We start from the raw sequence: 17,000 nt of genomic DNA, 5'->3' as shown, positions 1-17,000 counted from the left end.
TTCTAAAATTGCTAATCAATTGCTATGATTGCAGCCCGATACATGTTTTCATTTCTCTCTCACCCTCCCTGTATTTGCACCTCATTCTCCCTATTCAGCCATTTTACATATTCATAACTGGAGTTGGTAATGCGAAAACAATCCGTGCTATCAGCACCGTCTGAGGCCGCTGCATAAAACCACAAAACACTTTAGGTAAAATAAACACTTTACACCTTTACTTTCACAATATTTCCAACAGTTCAACTCCAGCAGGTTTATACATTTTAATTGAAAGAATAATTTTAATCAATTCCTCATCACAAGTCATCCGATGATATATCAAAGCACGAGCCACACATTGCAATCACCGCCATAAATCAATTAAGGTTTCGATGCATTATCACTTTTCATTCAACTTAAACACACTCCAGCACCCAGTGCACAGGAATTGAAATATTTCAAGCATTTCATTTTGTCTTACCTTCTTGGAGAGAGTACAGCAGGAGTAAAGTTACAAGCCACATGCCATAAATAGCAGGTATATTTTTCAGGAATATTTGGCAATCCTGGCAAGTGTGAGGCGCGGTTTTTTGGCCAGGCGGGTCTCCGTGCTGGACTGGCGACTGTGCTCCCCGGAGGTCTCTCCAGCCCTGCTGCCCCGCTAAGCATGCAGGGGAAATGAGAAGCGCCTCAGCCCCGCCCATGTCCCCTCCTCTCCTCCCAAGACTACTGTGCATACAAATCCATCCTCCCTACACTAATCAAACACCGCGGAACGATGGGTCACAGCAAAGCCGAGAGTTGATGTGAGCTGAACAGTGGATTTTGGTCCAGTTGTGTCCAAATTGCCAGTTTGTGTGAGCGGTGGAGATGCGCAGAGAGATCTGTTGGCACCTTGGAGAGCGCACCCACCTGTGCGCCCCTGATGACCGCGTTTCTTTGCGCAATATGGATGTAAAAAAAAAGCCACTCAGGCTGCTGCAAAGACTAAAATGTATTGATGTATTTTCCTCTGAGTTTGGGCCTTAATCACAGAGACGTGGAGCTACACCACAGACTAATGACTGTTTTTCTTTGTCTTTCTCGGAGCCATGAAACGTGCGTAGACATTTGCGCAAAGATATGCACTGCAGATAGAGAGGAGGAGTAGGAAAAGAGAGTAGCGGGGTGTGGGTATGACACTTCCACACAGCAGGTGAATACCACAATATGGTAATTTAAAACCAATTTTCAAAGGTTTCAGTGAATCTTTAAAGCATACTGATCAACTTTCTACATTGCAATTTCCCCCTCCCCTGCTCTCTGTTGGCCTGATGTGAAAAGCTCCCCTGCATTATAGGACGGTAAATTGCAGGACACTCCCAGTTCATAGAATATTTAAAGTCCCTGTGAATGCCAGTGGTGCATCTGAGAAGTGACCCTCTGCTGCAACAGCTGCACAACCTCCAAAGACCAGTAAAACAAAAATGATAAAATGATTTAATTGTGAAAAGGTGTTTAATTTTTAAATTTTTATTTAGTGTAATTTTGGGAGAAAAGTTGACTGATTGACGAACTGACTTTACAGAGGACTGACAGAGAAAACATGTTTCTGCCACTGCTATGTCTTTAATAAAATCTAGGTACTGGACATTATGTATGTTTTACATTTTAGTACACAGCCTCAGACATATGAACACTCCACACAACTGATCCTAAATATGTGGACTGAATTAGATTTGATTAGAGGGAGACTTTCCTTTCAGACTTAACAGAAATGATCAAATTAACAACAGATATGTGTATTTTATTAGTTTGCATTTAGTTCATTAACTTCAAGCTATGCAGTGAAACTATTTCAAATTCCTTTTATGTGCATCACTTCTCTGTCCACAAGTCAAATAAAGCTCAGGCTCTCATGGGTGTAAAAGCTTTCTCCCGACATTTAAGAACATCCCTAGCCTCACAGCAATCAATAAAGTAGACATCCAGACATGTGTATTTGACACCCATGGGTCAGAGGTGTCACATTGAAAACTTGGTCTTTGAACTTAAACAACTTCAAAAAAAGGTCAGCATCACCTCCTCTCCTCTCCTTTTCAGCGCTGCGGTCTGATCTGACCAGAGGTTTGAGCCTCTGACTCCACAGTCACTGCTGACATCTGCTGGTTAGACTCACACATGCAAGTGATCATTTTATGTTACGCGACCTTGTAGATAGATTTAGATGTAAATTATTGTTTGTGGCACTTTGTATTAGTAATTTTTCACTTTTTTCCCCCTTACTTCTCAAAATAATATATATTTTTGAAAATAAGTATCAAACCTTGAACTTTGAACCTTAAAAATAACACTTGAAGATGTCTAATGTGAAGGCTAACTGAATTCTTGAATTCTGATGTGAATATTTCCTTTTTTATGCCATTTTAATAAAACGTATACTATATGATGCTTTGTTTTATGGAAAGTATAATGAAAGAAAGGGGCATCTGCAGTGAACATAACAGGCAGTTTGGTACATAATTGATAGATGTAAGATCCTTGCTGGTTGAAACTAATCCCCCAAATGTACATTTTATTTTGGCATATTCATTTGTGCAAAATCCCTTTATTTCTGCAGGGAGCACATGTTTTATTGGATAATTCATGTATTGCCAATGGCTGAACATCACAATTCCAACCAATGATATTATGACAGACATCTGAACAATCCCTCACTCCAACCCTTCAAATTTCAGAGGGGTGGAGTCACTGTTGTGGCCTATGGAAATAAAATGAAGGTAAGATCACTTATAATAGTAATGTGCCTGAAAAGGCTGAACCTGGGTGTTGTTAATTTATTGATAAGATGATGGGTTAATCTCCCTACCTTTCCACTATGTGTTTTTGGAGAGATTAAAGAGGTATTCCAGTGATTAAGTTTTGCACAATAAAAAAAAAAAGAATGGGAAAAATTGGCACAGCATCGGCAGAGAAATTCTGACTTCTAGTCCCTTGTACGGATCATGGTTCAAAATCACTAGATCTTACACATCCCATATTGCAATTTGATAATGTAATACACATTTCCTGAATGCAAATCCCATGTCTATTAAGCTCTATGAAGATTGTAATGCAGGCTTTCCATTAAATGTTTGTTGCCTCTAAGCCCAAAATGAGATGATCCTGGTGACATCATAAGCGGGCATTTTCTCAAACTTGACAAAAAGAGTGTCCCTTAGGAATATATTGTAGGGACATTTGCTCTGTTGTGCAGGTTCACCTGTGTAGTCGTCTGTTTTCATTGTTCTTCCTCGGTCCAACAGGAGGCAGTGCCATCAAAGATCTAGTGTTGCACTCCTTCATACACAAACAGCATGACAGGATGGATTTTATTCAAAACTTTATTAGATTTCTTGTTTCTATAATAAAGACATTAAGAGCTAATATGCACGGATGAGAGGTTGAAAATGGAGACATCATTTGAGGGCGAGCCAGAGCATTAAAGCTGTACAGTAGGCTATATGTGTGTGTGCAGAGAGCAGCGGTGGAGCGTGACTTGGTGAGTCTATATGCTCTGCAGGATCTGATCAAGTACAGGGGCTCCAGTCCACTCCAAGCTCCTCTCTGGGTGTTCCCCATTCACCCTGCATCCCATCATCACAACTCCCTGATCTCCTACTCTTGTATTGCTCACAGAAATGGTCACTTCTGTTATGATTTGCATAGAGTTGCTTGTCATCATAAGGCCCTCACTGACACAATCTCAACATTACCCAAAAGATATGTTTTCTCAATTAATTGATTCATTGAGAAGGCAATCCCTTTTCATATCAAAAACCAAGTCTAATTAGACATCAGCTGACAGAGATTAGACACTCAGAGAAAACCCACTCTTCAACAGTTAAATCAAATTATTGCTATTCTATTGTTTGATAGTCGATCCTGCAAAACGCTGCCTTCATGTTTGCAAAGTCACAGCAACAGCCCAAACGTTAAGGCCTGATATCTTGACAATTCATAGTCCTGCACCAGGGGGGATCTTCTCTTTTAAGTCAAAATAGAATATGGTAAACACACATATGAAAAATGTATATTGCCCATAATATTTCTTGCATCTTGTGTACCTGCAATATCTTTCGCTAAGATCCCACGAAAGGGGACGATGAAGTCACCACAGCTTTCTCAGCAAGCAGCTTTTTGCCTTTTTGTCAATCTTATCAAATATATTTTTTCATATCCAATAACCCATTGGTTTATATACTTAAAGGAATAGTTTGACATTTTGGTTAGCATGATGGTTAGCTTAGCTTAGCAAAAAGACGTGCAGTTTCCAGGCAACCATGAGAACACAGGAAGCCAGAAAACTGTCCAACCCTTCCGTTAAATCACAATTAGTTATTTTTATACTTCAGATTAAACAACAAGATACTTTAATTAGTGAGCTATAGAGGTGTTGCTAGGCAGATTTTGTTTCTTTTGGAAAGAGCCAGGTTAGCTGCTTCCCCATTTCCAGTCATTATGCTATGCTAAGCTAAGTAGCTGGTCGATGTAGCTTTATATTGACCAGACAGACACGAAAGTATCTATCGAACTCTCGGCAAGAAGCCACTAGGCATACTTTCCGAAAATGTCAAAACTATTGCTTTAACATTGATCCCTCTCCATCTGATGCTGTTTGAATAGGACATACATCACATTGAGTAACTTACATCATTTCATGGAACCTCAAAGAAATTTAGCACCCTTAATATGTTTGGTTTCTCTTCTCACTTGGATGATCAATGTGAAAAACCGACACTGATTTGCATTGTGCATACACAAAAATATGTTTTTTAACAACAACACATCCCCTTCATAATATTGCTTCAAGCCAGTGACTAAAGACTGGAGTCACTTTAATGTGGAGGCACATTATTATTATAGTGAGCTTCAGAAACTCACACTTGACTGTACAGTACGCTCAGCTAACACCTGCTGCGACTGGGGAGGTACGTTTATATCCGACCTGACTCAGTGCTTACCCACATCTGTCCCACTCTCCAGAGGTATTTCTTTTTAAAGCCATACATTCATTGTCTTGAATGTGCAACAGATGTAAATTGTAAATGCAGTTGTTGAGTGTGATGCAGATACATTCATGTCCTGATATGATGCTCAATAGGAATCATCCCTGTTTGGCAGTCAGTGAGCTACACTGACAGCCTCACTTTATCTCCTGCTTGAAAAGATACTTGAACTACAGCCCCCATACTCAGCATGTCTGAAACTTGATCCCATGATCATTTAGAGTATGCATTTATGGGTCATTTACTGTATGCATGGGTAGGACAACCAGGTTTTTCTTTTTCACTGCAGTGCAGCTGGTAAAGATGATTTATTGCAAAGAGTAAAACACTGACTGAATGGGTTTGTCAGTGTTTAGGAAAAACAAGCCATTTCTACAAAGAGTCACATACTAAGCAAATATGTTGAGTCTGATCCAGGCATACAGTATCCAGGGCCACATCACCAAATAGTGCTTAGTCTAAGCAAGGGTTAGCGCAATGAAATTAGCATGGCATAAAATGGAATTTACAGCTAACCTCAGAGCTGACTACCAGTGTTAGTATATTGGAACATGTTTTTTTTCCTCCAAAAAGTATGTATTTCTGTTTTCAAGCATTGTGTCTAAAATCTGGCCCATGTTGCACATGCTTAAAATGCATTGGTTATTGTTTTAAAAGCAGCAACATCATAGGGTCATTCATTCATTTTCTAGGGAGTGGGTGGGGGTGGGGGTGGGGGGGTGTTTAGGGGGATTGTCTATCAAGTCAGTTTAGAAGCTTATTGTATTATTACGGTTGCTGAGCTTTATAAACTGTTTTGCAATATGTAGTTGTCCTCGGTGGCAGAGGAGCATAAGCACTAACAGGCACCTGTGTTTTATATCAAGCAAAGAGAAGGTACAAGATGAAGAGCTGGGCTGAATCCTACAATATTCTGTCAGTACCATTTGAGTTAGCTCTAATTAAAGCACCCTTTCTTTTACTACAGTTGTTTGAATACATCAGAAGGAGTTTTGTGGAAAGCAGCCACCAATTGATCAGTAGATAAGTGAGATAGAACATTTGATTTTGATGTAGTTAGACCAGATTATCGAAGATATACTGTGAATTTGGTGTTAGGATTCAGCCCACCTCTAACTACATTACATTATTTCCTGTCTCAAGCATGTAAACCAAAAAGTGTTTTTGTTTTGACTTCGGATGAAAAACAGTCAAAGTTTAAATTTTTTTTTTGTATGTATTCTGGCTGTGGCCACAAATAATTACTGATATATCATGGCTACCCAGCACTTTAAACAGAGCATGACTGTGCAAATTGATAAACTGTTTTTTGTGACACACACACACACACACACACACACACACACACACACACACACACACACACACACACACACACACACACACACACACACACACACACACACACACACACACACACACACACACACACACACACACACACACATATCCCCATAATTTAATAAAATGTGCACATAATTTGGTTTTAATGTAATGACTTCAAAAAGAAACCATCTACCAGAGACACTTAGCTTACTGCTCCTTAACAAGCATGCTTCCACTTAGCTTCCACTCACTGCATAATACCTGTAAACACACATGGCCACCGCCAGCAGGATAATCGCCCCCTGCGTTTCCACACAGCATTTTAAATGGGGTCTTTCTTCTTAACATTCAGTTTGTTTACTTGCTTGGTGCAGACGTATCAGATGATGACTATCAGTGTGAATCATTACAATGACCAAATATCCACCAATAAATCAACAAATCTTATCCAAATTGCACCTTCATATTATACAGAGCCTGCTGAAACCGTGAGGAATCGATCAGTTGAAAGGGTTCCAGACTGCGTCATGCTTTCTTCCTTCCTGTTGTAAAACTACCTTTAAGGTTACGTTTCCTTCACTGCTGTTGACAGAGCAGGGTGCTTACTTCCACTATCTATAATGAATTGTCAATCCCACAGTCTAACCAGAGACAATTTGAGAACAATGTTGTCCATAGAGACCTTTTGGACTTGATATTCCTGCTCTGTGTGGCAACAGGACACATTTCATTAAGTAAAAGCAAACACTAGCTTTACATGACAAATGTTTAACTGATTTCAGACCCAGTTACTGGCCACACCCCCAAAAAATCAAAGATAACACCTTTTAATGTGTTTTTCCTATATTGTGTTACCAATGTGGGCAAAGGAGGAAGATGTATGGGATAGCAGACGGGAGGTAGGATGTAAATATTATAAGATTAAGACAATAAATCAAGTGAAAGTGCCTCTGGTAGGTGCAATTATCCTTTAGATGTAAATTATTAAATTATAAGCACATTTTAAATAATTATGTGCACTGATTTGCATATTCCTTAGTTGTATATCATCTGCACATTAGTATTCCGTGCACATGTATATATTCCCTTTTGAAGGTCACAGCCAGGCTGTTTTTAGGATCCCAACTTGAACATAATGAATTTGCTTGTGTGTGTGTGTGCAAACACGTGCATATACAAATATATGCAAAGAAGGTACATAAATATGAGTACTCATATTGTTTTATATACGTGCACTTTCTCATTTCTTTTTTGGTGTTGGTTTTGAATCCGCTTTAGATCCTGAGAGGCCATTTTCTGTGTTGTCGATCCCTGATGAAGTTACAAGGCACTCCTTACTGCAGTGGCGTTGGAGGAAAAAGAAGAAGACAAAGTTAGAACTGCAATTGTACGGCAGCTTTAAGAAACATCTCAAGCTCGCTCCATTTGAAATATATTCCAGCATGTACAGTTTCGGAGCTATAGTCAAACATGCTGCCAAGCACCAACAATGTACTCTTGATTAAAACAGTATGAAATGGTTGCATTGCTGGTAAATATCCAGGTGGTTGTGAAAACTCACTTTTTCTCTTCAAGCCTGGCAAGAACATAGAGAGTGAAGTTCTTGAGCAACATGAAGCCCATTAATGCTGCGATTCCTCCGCCAACAGCTGAGGCGATCAGGATGGTCAGCGTGTTGTCCACCACCCTCACTGCAGACATTACAGTCATAAAAAAAACACCAAAGGAATGATAATGTAAATACAATCTACATATCATCAGTTTAAGGAGAGGTTCCAGAAAATATATATTTTTTTTACAACATTTATTCTGTTAAAAAGCTTTCTAATTCAAGCGGTTGGTGTCTCCACAAGAGATATGAACTGTAGTGTGGCCGCGGCTGCAGCCATCTCCTTTTCCTGACACACCAAAACATAAATTTTAAATATATACAGAATGATGGGGAGTTCATCTCTTTTGATCTTTTAGGCCCCATTTTCACCTAGTTTTAAAATCTGTCCTGAGTCATCTGATCACAAGTGGACTGCTCTAAGCATAGGTGTGAATGCACCCAGGACCCATTGAGATCACCAAAATTGTTCCAGAGCATTGTATAAAGAGATCATTTGGCCCTAAAGAGGAAATATTTCTCAAATCTCTTGTGAAAAAATACCTACACTTAATTGTTTTAGTGCTTGAAATGAGTTTACAAAAGCCTTGGGTTCATAAATATAGCATAATATATGAAGAAAATAGTATATAAATGTCTAAAATGAAATTTTGTAATATCGCTTTTTGAGTAGGAGTATTGTCAAACATTGCTTGGACTCGCCAGTGCGTCTTTTGTCCTCAGAGGGTTAAGATAATTTGGGCTGATGTTTAATAATTGTGTCTACTGCATATATATCAAAAGAACTAATAAAAATACCATTTCACATTAAAACCCCATTTATATGTATAATGAAAGGAAAATAAACCAGACCCATCCATCACAAATTTGACACATTACAGCATAGATCTTGACCACTTACACTCGTCCACCACAATGAGGGTGAAGATGGTACTGTGGTTTCTGCCCTTCTCTTTGGGGTTGCGTCCAAAACAAGTGTACTGGCCTCCGTCCTCGAAGGTGATGTTCCACAGCAAGATGGAGACGTTGTTGTTCTGGTTCTTCCCCACAAACTCCACCCTCTCTCGATATATATTCACATGTGGCACCGCCGTCTCTGACGCTATCACTGAATCACACACCTGATAAGACCAACAAGCTGTCAATCATCCAAAACTACCAAAGAAGTTACCTGGATATGGATCTTTCTCTTGAAAAAAGAGTTCTTACCTTCTGCATGGTGCCGTTGTCATTGAATTGCCAGTTGAAGTAGAGGTCCTCGATGCCGATACAGCTGGCGTACGTACAAGGCAACATGACCGTGCTGCCATTCACTGCTTGGAGGAAGGGAATCTTCCCTACAGACATTTCAAGGGCCTGAACAGACCACAGGCCTGAGGAGGAAGAGGAATAGAAAACATAAGGCAAGACAGGACAGGGTACAAATCAACTTTACAGTGCAGCAATGTTGTGTGCACACAAAGTCTGCTTAAAAGCAATAGTTCAACATTTTGTGAAATGCGCCTGTTCGCTTTCTTGCTGAGAAAGAAGATCAATACCACTCTCTATGGGGGTATCTGCACCAATCTTCTCTCTGAATCTACATCTTCTCAAACTCTGCAAGTAGGCAAACATATTCCCAAAATGTTGAACTATTCCTCAAAATCAGTAGATTCCTAGATAACCAAACCACATAATTAATCTTGCTGACATTTAATGCATTACTTCTGTTCATTCTATCAAAAAATAGATATAGATTGTCATAAATCCTGTAACCTCAACATTTATTTTTTGTGCTGGTAGAATAATGACTGACTACTGATTAGTTTTCTCTTTCTTTCTTCGCAAGATATTCTACATAAGCCATTTACAATGCTCTAATACCTACACCTTGGACTCGTTTTGTGGTCATATCACAAAACAAGCTGGTCTGCTCGCCCAGTTGCATGATCGACGAGAGTAGGTTCATGGACAGTGACAGTAAATATGCATAATAAATACCAAAACACTGGAATACAAGATTTAAAAGATCTTTTATGTGAGATTAATCTAATTAAGTCACCTGATTATTCAAATATTTTAGACCATTTCTTTTATTATTCTAAGTAAACATACTCGCTACATCTAAATGGGCATACATCATAGATTATTTTTCCCATTGAACATTTTAAAACAAGTTAAATCCTCATGATCTTAAGAACACACATGTGAAATATGTCTATTATTGGCACTTGACTGGTCAAACCCTCAGTAACATGACACCACTACGTCCTTGCTGTGACATTACTATAAATAAGAGAGGATGAAATCTGCTGAGCCTCTTGTAAGAACTGTAACACAACAGTCACACAGCATCAGGCAGTCCCAGTCATTAAAGGCCCTGAACACCCACACAGGTGTTTTCAGTTAATGTGGCTGATTAGACCTCTTCCAAGATGCAATATTTTATTTCCCACTATGGCCACACCAAGACTCACCCTTCAATAGCTACTATTGACCAGGCGTCCATTCTTACGCAAAGCAACGTAACCTGATTTGTACAGGTCCTATCCCCTGACCAATTGGCTATCCTAACGTTAACCACTCAAGGGGAAATGCCTAACCCCAACCAATCAAGCTGCTTTGTAGGGCAGGTCTTGGCGGGGCTATAGTGGATTCATAATTTTGCTTTCAGGACTGTGTTGGTGTGGTTAGACTGAGTGATTGACATCTTCTTGTTAGTGTTGTTGCACCTTTTAGGGCGGGGCAATGACAGCTTTATCATCCTTCATTGGTAGAAAGAATTTTTGACCTATTAAGTTCCCATCAGAGTTCAGGCCCACCTTCAACCTGAGCAGAGAGTCATGTCTTAATTATGGTTTGTCTTTTCCTATTTTACTCATTATAGACTTAGCGGGTATTTCACCTAACCATTTAGCTTTTGTGATCAGTATATCAGTATATCATTCCAGCAGGTCTTTTACACCATTAAAGCTCCTTGTGCTTAATGCTTCCATCTAGTGTGTGAGGTGTAAACTACATGCCCGCAAAGTGCTAGTACACATATGCAGAGGTTACAGAGAGAAAACACAACACTGACACCTGAATAAGATGGATGGTTTCAGAGGGGGCTGTATTTTCTGCACTGCATCTAACATTCCCAAGATTCTGCCCTCTGTTTCGCGCACACCGTGTTACACTTTGTTTAGAACACAGTCAAGGTCAATGTCTGACAAGCACTAATGCAGCAAATAGGACTAACATTGCTAAGGACAGCAGATACGGCTTCATACAGCGAAAGGAAGCATACAGTATGTGGAAATGTTATTGATTAATTCTCATCTCACCCTTGCTATCTCACAAAACTCACTCTCTCCAATCTTTTTGCTCAGCTGGTCCAATGCAGCACAGTGAGCTTGCAAAAACAGTAAGAAACAGTGACGAGAGAGCAACAGCATCACCCCTCCCGTCTCTTTCCCCGTGCACATTGTGTCACTCTGGCTTTATTTATTTAAGCTTTTACAATATTTTGGTAGTATTCAATTTTCCTTCTTTCCATGTGTCCTTAAAATCTGTGTTTTCCATAAGAGTATCCTGTTTCTACCAAGCTGCTGACAAGAGACCAAGAACAAAACAAGTAAAATAGCATGTTAAAGCATCTGTTCTTCTTTCAAGAACCTTGATCTCCTTGTGTTTAGTCTCTGACAACATTTAAATATTACTCCAACCTTACTACTACTTAAACCAGTAGCCTCCTGCCCATTGTCTCTCTCTTTTTTTATTTTATTTTTTTTTTTATTTCATATTGAGGTTTCTAGTTTTGTTTTGCAAGGTGCTTCAGATAGAAGTAGAACAGCTCCAGATGCTCCAGTTCCTAGCCTACATATGTCATCTTTAGAACAACTTTTTTTTAATTTTAATTTTAATTTTTTATGCATTCACATAATGCTCTCCACATCATTTCTAAAATATCTTGTATATCCAAATAACCAAAAAATAGAGCTTAAAAAAATCTGATAACGATTTATCGGCTTGATGGCTGATAATCATGTTTTTTTAAACATAATATACCAGAAAATATTGATACGGTTCCCTTTTTGTTATTATTTTTATTTTTTTTATTGTGATCAAGATACATACTGAACAGGATGTTTTGCAGTTGAAAAATCAACTTGTCAATGTCCTATGGATAAACGATGTAATGGTGATCACTGTTTCTAAATTGCCTCTCACCTACTTTAGTATTTCGGTACTGCAATTTCTTGTTACTTATCGGCTGACATTTACACCAGTACAGATATACCTACAATAAGTTTAATTGTAATTGTAGTCCAGCTCTACAATAAACCACCAGCTATTATAAAATGCAATGGTTGACCACACATGAATGGCACTAGATAGCATTTCTTTAGATTTTAAGACTGGTATTTTAAATTTAAGAAGGGACAAGAATCCATGCTATTCATGAGAGGTCAAAGGTGTGAAAAGAGACATAAACTGGTTTCAATGGTTGGGATGTCGAAAAACAACACAAGATGTCTCGTAGAGTGGAACACAATTCAAAATAAACATGAACAGGGTATTATAAAGTATAAAATTACTACAGCACTGTATCTGCTGCTTAACAAGTGTAATGTACAATGAGGTACCATCTTAACCACCTCATACAGAAGAAATATGATGGTTTATCCACGATAAAGCAAAAAATTATGCTTAGATGAAACTGCTGTAGCATCTTTCTCTCTGCTACTAGGCCACCTGCATCTGCTGGTTAAGTCTACTGTGTAGTTTTGGCTATAGGAGGTCAAAATGTTTGTTGTTCATTCTAAATAAAGACAACACCTGTGAGCAAGAAATAGCCATTCTTGATCTGAAAACGACATTAAAATGTTGACTCGGCAACACAATTCCACTGTCAAGACAGTTTATGTGTGTAAATGGGAGATGAATATTTTAAATGGATTGAGAATTATTATAATGGATTTTACTAGACTGGGAATGTTTTAAGCCTACAGTTCCTAAACATAATGTCAGAGACCATTTTCTCATGGATGGCTCATCTTTTAATGCGTGCTTGCTGTACTTTTGCTGCACTGATGCTCCACACCCATCAGTAGGTTAAAAAAAAATTCCAAGATGTACTGTAAGTAATGAATGTAGGAACAATGTTAGAAATGGTATTACACATACTTTTTTGTTATTGGAGATGTCGGGTTGGCATCTCAGGCAAAACAAAATCCAATATAACAATATTACACCTGACACTATATCAAAACACCATAACACACATGGTACACTATCACCACTGTCAGTCTCAGATCTGCGTGTGAATTTACTTGAGACAACACTGTCAGATCTGGAGACCCACGGTGATGTTACTGTACGGTCACTGCAAAAGTACTCATTGTTAATATCAGGGGTTGATGACTCAAGTGAAATTAAAAGTGATGTTTTACTAGACACTGCTCCACTGCTCCGATTGACTGCTGCACTATTACTGCAGATTCACCTCTTGTCCGGCACAATATGCTGTGAATGGCAGGGCCTCCTCTAGAGTGCCTACAGTCTGACACAGCTTTCTTATCACAAGGGCCACTATTCTGCTGACATTTCCTTTTGATGACAGACAATCCCAATCCAAACCAATATGCATCACAGATAACGCCAAACTGTTTGATTGCAACAACTTTCGTCCAAATACTTTATCTTCATAGTCCTTATCTGTTTCTAGGCAGAACCAGCAGCACATTTTGCTCATGAGGTGAAAAACGCAACCTCCAGAAAACAACTACAGCAATAATCAAGCAAACTAGTCATGTCACCAAAGTCAATAACCTTCGGTGAAACCTACTGTATCGACACATGCCCTAAATACAATTGCAGACAACACCTACGTAGCTCAGAAGCTGATGAAGGTCAATGTTAGATTTGGGAAAGCCACAGCATCATTGCTCTGCATAATAACACAAACACAGACACTGATATTGGCACACGCTTTTGGTATTTATTAAGGAGTGAGAAAGAAACAAAAAACAAGTGTGAAGTTTTCCAAAAAATAGAGATTAGGAGGCACAGTGCACATCAGCTGTGGTGTAACAATCACAGAGCAACTAAAGAGAGGTGACGTAAAGTGAGAGCCAGACATTACCAAGCAGCATAGAGAAGATCAGGCCGACGGCTCTGTGTGGAGGGCCCAGCCTCGGGACTTCAACCCCAACCCACTGGACCTCCATGGCAGCCAGATCTGCTCCAAAACAAATACTGCTGCAGGATCCAGCAGGCTCCAGATAGCTCGTATAATATCCTTTAGTACAACTTGGCCTCTGGGGTTTACTGGATTAAATCTGGAAGGTGCTGTCTGGGTGTCTGGACCCCAAACGAGGCACGACCCACTCGTGCTCCTTCACTAGTCCCGGGGGTACGAAGCCTGCCCGCCAACCCTCACAGCACTCCTGTTGAAGAGACTGTAGGTTAGACAGAGGGCAAATGAGGGGAAGGGAAGAAACACAGAGAGAGAGAAGGGAAGAAGAAAAAAGTTAATCAACTGAAATCTTAAAATAGGACATTAAGTCCCTATATAAGCAAAGACAGTGAAAGTTTATTCTTTTATTTTACAAATATAATGTGTGATTGCATGTTTCCTGAGTCTATGTCTAATGTAAAAGGGGTAAAGCTAAAGGAACAAATTATAACATGCACATTTCAAGTTTTGTCATGCCTACCTGCTGGTGCAGCCGGTGTTCACTCAGACGCCAGCAGGCTGCCTGCACAGCTGAGTCAGTGTGGACAGGACAGTAACGGAGTGGCAAACACTGCGCACAGTCAGGGTTCACTCAAGGAGAATCCACCAGCCAGCACTTTCACTGCAGAGCCGGCAACGTTGCAGCGCCAGCCAGGATGAGAGACAATTAGAGAGGAGAGGGGGAGACAATCAGAAAGACAGACAGAAACGCAGAGAGACTGACGGACAGGAGGAAAAGCCGTTGCTCTCATTCTTTCTCAGCAGAGCACCAATGACGCTGACACTTCTCCCTGCCCGTCCCTCCGGCTACCTCACAACTTTTCCCTGTCCTCTCCGTTGGCTGCATGCCACTCTCTCTCTCTCTCTCTCTCTCTCTCTCTCTCTCTCTCTCTCTCTCTCCCCTCATCTCTCCGTCCCTCCTCCCTCACCTGCCCCGATATCCCACGTATTTTCTTTCTCTCCTCCATCACCCCCCGTTCACTCCTCCTCTCTCTGCTCCCCTCCCTGCCTCACCCTCCTCCCCATCTCCTGGCTCGGGGTGTGTATGCAGACCCAGGCACTTTTGTCAGAGTGTTTGTGAAGATCAGAGAAAAGTTCTGCAGTGCAGGTTAAGGAGGAGGTTGTGTAATGCATCCCCAGGGCCGGACCAGACACACAGTCCCATATCCAAATGATCCATTCATAAAAAGACATGTTCTTTCACCACGTCACCTTTAAAGTATCAAACTCAGCATCACAGAAGTACAAAAGGGAGGAGAAACAGTACAATAGTTACTCTCTATCATCTATCCTATCTCTATACTAACACAATATGAAATGTCTGAGCTTTTAACTGGAATTGGACTTTGAAAATGTTTCCACGTTTCTATATCCTTCCCCAGATGGACAGAGTAACATTTTTCTATGTCTCTCCTCTCCTCCTTTCCTGAAAGGCAGGCTCCTGCCGGTACTCATATTCCCCTGACTCAGGATAATCAACATCCACAGCCACCGGTGATGTGTGTGTGTCTCCCATTCAATGCCTAGAAGGTCAAACTATCTTGTATATCATGAGGCATTCATTACTCTCTTGTGATCAGTGCAATGCAGCTGCAAGTGCATTATAATATGAGGCGGTGTGTGCAGTCATTTTTCACAACGGGACAGCTCCTTTCCTATAAATGTACAAACACATCAGTCATCAACAGCTTACCAATAGCATGTGTCTGCACTATTCACTGCAGGACATGACGGAGGAAGGGCTTAGCTCAGAGTTTCCAGATTTGATCAGTCAATTTTAGAACTGGCTAACGCTGCATTCATACACTTAAGACTATATGCCTGTCCAACTCCATCAATCACTGGAAATAGAAGGCGACTACACGGTAATAATGGCTTATTGTTATGAGTTCATTAGAAAAAGGTGGCTGCTGAGTGGTTAAACTGAGTTTAACATTGGGAAAAAGGAGAATTGTGAGTGTTAATTGGATGCCACTGAGACCATGTGACAGAGTGTGCCATCTGAGTCAAGGTACAGTTATACTAGCAGAGGACAAGGGGACAGCTACACATCCATTTTGAACTTAACATCCTGATTCTGCAAACCAAACTATTTCTTTTACGGGAGAAGAAAAGATAATATTCGCAACTCTGAAGGACTGTAGCTGAAATTTACATTGGCAGATTCAGTCACGAAGACCAATGCAGGGATATTGCCCTATAAATATATATTGTACTTTACTTTGCAAATACCTAACACTGGGATCTATTATTCATTGAACAGATTATTATGCACATACTGTATGCAGACTCCATAGGATCCTTTTTGACGGCTGTGGAGCTCTAAAGTGAGAGATCATGTGGCCAAGCTGCGGGCTCACCGCTCTCCTCTCCAGGCCCCTCCACTGGAGTATCAATGCAGCAGCGGTGGGAACTCTTCCAGAACTGCAAAGAAAAAAAAATAAAAAAATAAAACAGCATTTTGCTGCAGAAAGACAGGGTACTGCTGCAGACCTGTGCAGGACAACTGTTAAAACACAGAGAGAGAGAGTGCCCATGAACAGACACACAAACATAACCACATTCAATGTACCATACAGATATTAATTATTATGTGTCCCATGTTATTATTAATAGATGCCATGCAGATGCACCCTCAGCTTTTAAAAATGCATAGGTGTCATTTGCTCTTACTGCAGCAAAATGTGTGCTGATCCAAAGGGAAGAGAAAAAGACATTCATATCAGCTCTCACTGTACATTAGTGGGTTAAATCAATACAAGTAGTCACACAATGAAAACATGAACTTAATGGTGGAAGAAGTAATTAGATATTTGGTCTGTGATTTATATATTGCATATCGTCACTGTCAGGTGAA

General features: G+C 40.1%; 2 protein-coding genes across 4 annotated transcripts in view; both read right to left on the bottom strand.

Annotated features, from left to right (window-relative positions):
- Window positions 1-605, bottom strand: part of LOC114566745 (Down syndrome cell adhesion molecule-like protein 1 homolog) — a 57,541-nt gene extending 56,936 nt beyond the window's left edge. For 2 of the 3 annotated variants that reach the window (XM_028595430.1, XM_028595431.1), the window contains exon 1: window positions 464-605. In XM_028595430.1, coding sequence (XP_028451231.1) covers window positions 464-506 — 43 coding nt within the window. In that variant the 5' untranslated portion in view covers window positions 507-605. The remainder of the gene's footprint in view (window positions 1-463) is intronic. The other variant, XM_028595432.1, reaches the window with a different exon arrangement.
- A 6,970-nt stretch (window positions 606-7,575) lies between these two features.
- On the bottom strand, window positions 7,576-14,135 carry scn4bb (sodium channel, voltage-gated, type IV, beta b). The gene is made up of 5 exons (XM_028595903.1): window positions 14,051-14,135; window positions 9,154-9,317; window positions 8,846-9,065; window positions 7,897-8,026; window positions 7,576-7,672 (listed from the first exon to the last, which is right to left on the bottom strand). The coding sequence occupies exons 1-5, from the start codon at window positions 14,133-14,135 to the stop codon at window positions 7,576-7,578; spliced, it is 696 nt and encodes a 231-aa protein (XP_028451704.1).
- Between the last annotated feature and the right edge of the window lie 2,865 nt (window positions 14,136-17,000).

The sequence above is a fragment of the Perca flavescens genome, chromosome 13, assembly GCF_004354835.1.
Source record: "Perca flavescens isolate YP-PL-M2 chromosome 13, PFLA_1.0, whole genome shotgun sequence".
NCBI lineage: Eukaryota > Metazoa > Chordata > Actinopteri > Perciformes > Percidae > Perca > Perca flavescens.
The sequence above is the reverse complement of the archived record's forward strand: the minus strand, read 5'-3'. Positions and strand labels throughout refer to the sequence as shown.

Bases quoted from the DNA above. Each gene is read 5' to 3' on its own strand.
- scn4bb (XM_028595903.1), bottom strand. From the start codon at position 14,135: ATGGAGGTCCAGTGGGTTGGGGTTGAAGTCCCGAGGCTGGGCCCTCCA. The intron at 9,318-14,050 runs GTAATGTCTGGC...CTTCCTCCTCAG, and splicing joins GATCTTCTCTATGCTGCTTG to GCCTGTGGTCTGTTCAGGCC. The intron at 7,673-7,896 runs GTGAGTTTTCAC...ACGCCACTGCAG, and splicing joins GCCAGGCTTGAAGAGAAAAA to TAAGGAGTGCCTTGTAACTT.